The 7,867-nt window shown below is 51.5% G+C and overlaps 1 protein-coding gene across 1 annotated transcript; it reads right to left on the reverse strand.

Moving 5' to 3' along the window:
• Positions 1–3,474: 3,474 nt before the first annotated feature.
• Positions 3,475–7,867, reverse strand: LOC133768122 (cystatin-14-like). The gene is made up of 4 exons (XM_062202509.1): positions 7,667–7,867; positions 5,168–5,278; positions 4,097–4,178; positions 3,475–3,533 (listed from the first exon to the last, which is right to left on the reverse strand). The coding sequence occupies exons 1-4, from the start codon at positions 7,865–7,867 to the stop codon at positions 3,475–3,477; spliced, it is 453 nt and encodes a 150-aa protein (XP_062058493.1).

Below are 7,867 nucleotides of genomic sequence, written 5' to 3' on the forward strand. Positions count from 1 at the left end.
GGCTGTCCTCGGGGCTGGGGACACGTAGGCTGTAGGGGACGATGGCGGCGGGACCCGGTGACGCCCTTGTCAGCTACAAGCCTACACAGCCCTGCCCGCGGAGGCCTGGAGCTTCTGACTGCCTCCCTGTTGGCAACGTTGTTGGATCAGCGGCTCTGTCCAGTGCCTCGCCTCCACTCCCCCACACGGTCCTTCTCATCACGGCCAAACAGGAACAAAGCAGGCAGTCACATTTTCCAGGCTGTGGCCCCACAGGCGTGCAGGTGCGTGTGTGCACTGTGCTTATCTCCTGCACATTTCCAGGGCTGCCTCATTCACCCATAGCCCAGCCCTCACGAGACCTGGGGTTTTAGGGAGAGGGGTGTCTCTAGCCCTGCATCCCAGGATTGGCAGAGTTACAGGAACTAGCTGGTCCACAAATAACAGTGGACCTGGAGTCCTGGGGATTCGAGGTAAGAACCAAGTCTGCCTTTGACCTTGGCCTCCCCATGCCCTAAGGCAGCTTCAGGAGAGCAAAGAGTGAGAGGCCAGCATCTGTGGTAGGGAGACTGGCACTCCACCATCACTGACATCTGCTGGCTGAATTGCCTTCTCTCTCATGCCCTGGTGCCTGTGCTTGGTGGGAGCCGCATTACAGACAGAGAGAGGGAGAGACAGACAGAAAGGTCTTCAATCCACTGGATCAGTCCCCAAATAGCTGCAATGGCCAGAGCTGCACCAGGCGGAAGCCAAGAGCCAAGAGCTTCTTCTGGGTCTCCTGCGTGGGTACAGGGACCCAAGCACTTGGGCTATCCTCCACTGCTTTCCAAGGCCATTTCGCAGGGAGCTGGATTGCAAGCAGAACAGCCAGGACTCGAACTGGTGCCCATATGGGATGCTGGTGCTGCAGGAGGGGATTTAACCTACTACCCCACAGCACCACCCGGAGCAATTTCTAACATTCTAGGGTAAGACTCCTGGAACAGGGGGAATGCTGTGTGCAAAGCCATCGCTCTGCTGAGATGGGTGTGAATGACAGGCATGGGTTGGAGAAGGGAATCAGGCTAGGCTGGGGAAAGGGCAGCTAAAACCTGCATGTGGCAAGGTGGACCTGAGCCCCCTGTACCCTCCACCTGGGCAGCGGCAGACTCCCAGTCCTTCGTGCTCAGGGTGGCTACAGGGTCCCACTGGGGTCTCTCCGAGGCCTTGTGGGATCTGTGATGAGACTCCTCCTGGAGAGGAGCTCAAACTGATGAGTTCCAATTGCTTTCTCCAGTCCCAGGTGGCTTCTTGCCTAGGGTTTTCCCTTTCCAAGATCTCATGGAGATCCAAGGCCTCCCTGAGCTCTTCTGTCCACCCATTTCCTCTTCGCTTCTTTTATGCATTTGTGTCACAATTCTGTACTCTCCAGATCCAACGGGCAGTTCTTTACTTCTTGAGAGAGACCTCCCTTTCCATGCTGTCCCCTCTCCAGCACCTGCCTTCCCAGTCGCACAAGTGGACAGCAGCAGCTCCACGTGCTCACCACTGCCAAAGGCTCAGTGGACACCTGAACACGTGCTCGAGAGCCCTCATCAACCCCAGCACTCACTTCTCTCCTCTGCTTCTGCCTAAACATCGTGGTGGCAAGTTCCGTGTGACATCAGATTTTTGAACTTCACTAAGATGTGGTTTAGGTGTCAGGGTATGGACAGTGTTGGCAAATCTTCTATCATTCATTCCAGTGATAGGAAGGAATATAGGTTCTATGGCTTCTGGGCAAGTGTTCTACATAATAAGAGATGAAATCTATGTAGTGGATCCTTTAAGCTTTGCATGTGTCTTCTGATTTTTTTCATTGTAGGTTCGTTTAGTTATTGAGATAGATGCTCCAAGATCCCAAGCTAGCATTGGCCTATTTTTCTTCTAGCCCTGTCCTGTGTTGCTCTATGTAGTTTGAGATCATGATAAGAGGCAGTATCACAAGTGGAAGCATTGTGACTTCTATGATCAGGCAAATGTTACCCTTGAGTTCCCAAAAGGCTTCTAATCCCATACTTGTGGAGTGCTAACACCATCAGAAACAGAGGTATAGCCAGAACTAGTCGCCCTCCTTTTTATTAAATTTGTCTATTTATTTGAGAGACAGAAATAGTTCTCGTCCTCTCTCCCAAATGCCAGTAGCAGCCCCCAGCTGAGCCCATAGCCGGCAGCTGGGAAGTCAGCCCAGGTCTCCCTTAGGCGTGGTGACAACTTGACTACTTGAGCCTTCTGCCAGTCAAGGTCTGCTTTAACAAGAAACTGGAGATAGGAGCTGAAGCCAGGCGTTCTGATGTACAATGTGGGGTCTTAACCAGCATCATGACTGCCAGGTCAAACGCCTACCCCAGACGTTCCCATTATTATTAAGGGCTCCAACTAGAGGCTCATAGGACTCACAAGAGGAGACTTGCAAATAGCACAGCCTCCGGTCCAGAGCCCTTGGTGCTGCTAGGTGCATCTGAGCTCAAATTGCACCTTCAGGTTGGAAAAGATCAGGACACCAGACCTTGACGTTGTGAGACAGGAGCCAACGTGAAGGGGCTCCCCGCTGTGTGAGCAGTGCTGGCCAGAGTCCAGGGAATCTGACTGTCCTTGTCTGTAGACAACAGGCACAGGGGCTGGGAGCAAGGACGCCACCCCTCAGAGCCTGGGTGCTCTCTCAGTCAAGGACCAGCGATAGACTGGGCTCGCTGACCACTTGGACACATTCCCATAATACAGATAGACCTGTGTCATACCCGGAGGATGCAGCAAATCCTATGCACAGGTTGGTCCTTGGGAATGGGTTGGCCAAGAAAGAGATAGGCTCTCATCAACGTCCCTAGCTGTTGCGGTGGATTCGTTCTGAGATGTGGAGTGTGGTGCGGGCAAGAGGCGTGGAGTCACCACACAGACCCCGGGAATCAGGTGAAAGCGGGCCAGAGGCAAGCAGCCTGCAGACTCGTTTATTTCAGTTGCTACAGCTGCTTGTATAGCCAAGGCAGCCAATCCAGTCAAGGGGCGGTCTATGCCCTAACCAATCACAGCCTGTTGCCAGGCGGTTTCCAAAGCCATCCAAGCACAGCCTGTTTCCAGTCAGGCTCTGTTGTCAGGCAGTTTCTGAAACCATCCAATCATGGCCTGTTGCCAGGCAGTTTCTGTTGTCAGTGGCCATCTTGACATGACCTTCTCACCTCAGTGGCCATCTTGGTATGACCTTTTCACCTCATTCCACCACACCCAGCAGCTCAGGAAAAAGAGCCAAGATCCTCACTCCAGTCTGAAGGTTCCACTGTCACTGCCTCCTGCCCACTGCAGTTCCCAGTCATCATTCACCTGTCCCCCTGCCCCTCTTCTCCCAGGCCAGGACCTGAGCAGAAGGACTTGCTGCTCAGGGCAGGCATCTGCACCACCCTACAGGCCTCTTTCAGAATCAGCAAGTGGTGCTGATGGCCAGGGAGACCAGCCTGGGCACCCTGTAGGGAGCACAGGCCCTCAGGAGCAGGTGAGGGTGTGGGGCCCGGGGCTGCTGTTTTCTAAGCTGTCATCCAGCCCTGGAGAAGACAGTGTTGGCAGTTGGACGGGCCACACGTTGGCCCCAGTTGGCCTTCCCTACCTCATGCCTGGGCCTAGTTCCTCTGCAGAAGCGCCACGCACTCTGAGCCTGGTCCCTGAGAGGGAAGCAGATGAGGTACAGGCAGATGAGCCCTGGAAAAAGCTCTCAGAGTGAATGGTGGGAGGCGGGGTGGAGAAATTGGAGAAAAAAATGAATGCATAAACAAAGGACTAAAGTGACTGACTGAATGAATGAATGAACACACAAATCAACCCATGGGGTCCCCACATGACCTACTGCTCTTGAACTGGGGAGTCCGAGTCACTCAATGATGCACCTGCAGCCGGGTAATGATAAATTCCCCCACCACTTACCCCCTGGCAGTGACCTTCAGGGCAAACAAGTGATAGATACAAGACAGCACAGAACTGCTGGGGGCCCAGAATGCATACTGGGCTGCCTTTAATTCCAACCAAGGCTGTACAGGCCTTGGACTGCAGATCATCACACTCTAGACGGAACAGGACTTCCACGGGGAGAAGCCACAGATCCCTGCCCCACCTATTTCTGCGTGACAGGTGCTGTACAGGAGCGTGAACTGGGAAAACCAAGGTCGAGCATCCACAAGAAAAGTACAGTGCACCTGAAAAAAAATTGTAACACAACCATTAGAAAGCTAATGCATGCAGATCATGGATCATATAGTAAGGTCTCAGGATGCAGAAAAAGTATCAAAGAGGAAAAAGCAAAACCAGGCACCTGGGAGCAGGAATGGAAGAGCTCAAGGATCCACCAGGACAGCACACAGAGGGCTTTGAATTCTCCCACCTGAATCCATGGCCTCATGAGACAGCAACTTCCTGGGGCCATCACCTGCCCTCTGGGACACTCCATCCCCCTCACAGCATCCCCAGTGCACTGCACGCTGGAGAAACTGCACCCACCCCATGTGTTCTGAGGCCAGATCACTGTCTGAGCCACGGTCCCAGTTGGCACCCCTCCAACTGGGCAGCGGCACAAACCCTCCCAGGGGAGGCTGCCCATCAGGCTGTGTGTTGGGTGCTGAGACCGGCCTCAAGTTCTCACACCCCACGGGTCACATGTCAGTCACATGAATCACGTGTCAGTCACATAGATCACCTGCCAGTCACACGATGGTGATGACAGAACTCAGACTGACCAGAAAACGGGCTCATGACCCAGGGACTGGAGGAACAGCATGGTGGAACAGATCACTGAGAAGTCCTCCAGTCCTCAAGAACATGAGCAGAAGAGTGAGGACCACAAGGAGAACATGCTTTTGCCTAAACCTTGAAGGTCTCTGGAAGGTTTAGGGCTGGGACCAGGAGTGAGGCTCCATGCAGACATGGAGGCCCTGTGGACATCTGTCCACATGAGCCTGTGGTCAGCCTGCTGGGCCGTGAGCAGGGGGCTCCGCCCAGCACCAGGGCCAGGCTGTGTCCACCTGAGGTGACCAGCTCCTGCTTCTAGTGTGGGAGCCCTGACACCTGGTGGGACAGGGGTCAAGAGCTCTCCATCCATCTGCCTCGAGACTTTCCTAAGCCTCCCCCAGAGACCCTTCATTCTTGCAAGATCCACTGCGATGCTTGCGAGTTAATTTTATTCTCAAACCTTTTTCTCCCCTGGGCCTTCTTGCAATGGGCAGTTGTCAATGTCTTCATCGCGTTTTTTGCAAATGGTGCGGCCCAGCTCCAAGTCCATTGCAAATATCATTGTCCATGTCTGTCAGGAAGAAATTATACCAACTGCCAAATCTTTGTAAATCCAGTATAAAGAAAAAAAAAAAAGGCAGAGCACCAAGTAGAGTGGTGGACAAAGGTGGTGGAATCCACATGTGTCTGTGAAGAGGTGTGTACACAACAGGTGCAAACTGTCTGCATGTGTGCAGCACCATGTCCTTCTGTGACCTCCCAGTGGTTGACACCAATATCACATGCCAGGGCATGAATATATAGGGTGCTCCACATTCACACCACTGAATCCTACCCAGGTGACAGCCCCTCAACAATAGGAGGTGACTGTCACATGTCCCCATGCACAGCATCAGCCAGACACAACAGACAGCTGTTGAAGGACCTTTTGCATAGAGCAGGAAAGGGTAGGACCAAATCCTGAGACTAGAGATGAGAGCCATGGCCTCCTTTTGGGTAATAGAATCTAGATTAACACCTGGGCAGTACCCCGCAAACAGGTGTGTTGTTTCAGCTGGAACTGGGCAACAGTGTTGCCCAACAGCTCTACCTCAGGGACCTGTTGCAATGAGAGTGGCAAAATTAGCAATTAGTCAAGGGATGGAGGTTGATTTAATCACGGATTTGGCCATAGAAGAAGCTTGTTATGCTCAGACCATTCCAATGAAAGACAGACTTGAAGGACTTCTTGCTTTTAAAGAGAAAAGGCCCCCTCGCTATAAAGGAGAATAGATGAAAATGCCATTAATAAATGTACCTCTGGAAGTATCTTTCAGATCCACTCTATGCCTCAGCACATGGAATCTCAATGACCAAAGTGAAGAGTGAGTTACTCGTGTAGTGTACAAAGCATCTGGAATGCACCCGTATGTGTATTTCATTCTGATTTGTGTTATTTCATCTCCATTCAGATTTATAAAGCTCATAGTGTATATTGTCAAAAACAAATTAAAAATAGATACACATTTTTAAATATTTACTGCTTATGAAACTTTCCATTCTTAATTTTTAAAATGTGAATAATTTATATATTGCACATTCTAGGGGATAATATTGATTGTATGTCTACTGTGCTGCATTAAGAAAATAAAAATATTTCTGTATACCAAAAATGTGAAGTTATACCAAATAAGATTTCTAAGTTATTACATACATATGAACAGATACATACATCTCAACCTGCAAAGTGAACTGGATAGATATTCTGAGTGAAAAACTACCTGATACAAATAAAATTAGTGGAAAAAACAAAAAAGCCCAACAGCTTGCCAATGTCACGGAGGTGAAGACACATGAGCTCTGGGCTGTTGTGTCTGTTGGGGAGTTTTCAGACAATCTCTGTTTTTCATGCATCCATAAGGTTTTCAGAAGTGTGTCTGCTTTCAGACTGGGGTGCATTGATAGAAACAAATCCAGCCCCCAGTACAGTGGGGCACTGTATCTAGAAATTGGAAGGCTGACTTCACGTGGCGCTCAGCATCCGAGCAGGTGACAGTAATATCCACCCATGCTCACTTGCACACTCATGCCTCACACACACCACCAACTCACTCACTCATGCCCATCACAAACCAGCCTGTCACACACTCATGCCTGACAACACACCACCAACACACTTACTCATGCCTATCGCACACCAGCCCATCACAACTCGTGTCTGACACATCCTGACAACATTCACACATGCCTATCACACACTGACACATTTGCACTCTCATGCCTGACACACACCAGCCCATTCAAACACACCTGACACACCCTGACAACACATATGCTTCTACCTGACACACACCAACAACACATTCCTACACTCATGTCTGACACACAATGGCAACACATTTGCACACTTGTGTGTGACACATTGATGACACACTTGTATACCTGTGCCTGATCCACAGACACACTTGCACACTCACGCTTGACACCAACATTACTCACACACTCATTCCTGACTCACCCCAACAGCACACTCACACACACATGCCTGACACACATGCAGAAAACACTTGCACATCCACCCTGACACCAACAGGACTCACACACTCATGCCTGATTCACCAGTAGTATCACCCACTCCCCTACAGCTGCCCAAGCCCCCTTGCATGGTCCCCACACTCTCAACCAGGCCTGGGGCTCGTGGCTGGGGCAGACACAGCAGGGTCCGCAGTCATCGGTGCCAAGGGCTCCTGTGGCCCTGAGCGCTTGGGGCTGGGACCCACCCAAGGAGACAGCACCCAAGGTCACAGGAAAGTCCTGGGGAAACTGTGGCTTGTGCCAGAGGGAGGGTCCCCAGGCCGTGGTTGCAGGAGCATGGCAGGCCTCCGGGCCCACATCACCAAGCCTTTTTGCCTCCTTCCTGGGAGCAGGGCTCCTCACCCAAGAGGTTACCCTGGGAAGGGACCCAGTGACTACCACGCACCTTTTGCTGGGCTCGGCCAACCTCCAGCAGCCTGTACACCTGCTCCTCCATGCTGTCGTCATTGAACTGAGCCACGGCAAATTCCACGGATGCCACAAAATAGTCTAGGTTCTGACTAACATCGACAAACTCCTTCTGAATGGTCCAGATATGGGTGCCCAGCACAATGAGCCCCGCAAACAGGGGTGTCTTCCACAGCAT

This window comes from Lepus europaeus, chromosome 10 (genome assembly GCF_033115175.1).
Source record: "Lepus europaeus isolate LE1 chromosome 10, mLepTim1.pri, whole genome shotgun sequence".
Taxonomy (NCBI): Eukaryota; Metazoa; Chordata; class Mammalia; order Lagomorpha; family Leporidae; genus Lepus; species Lepus europaeus.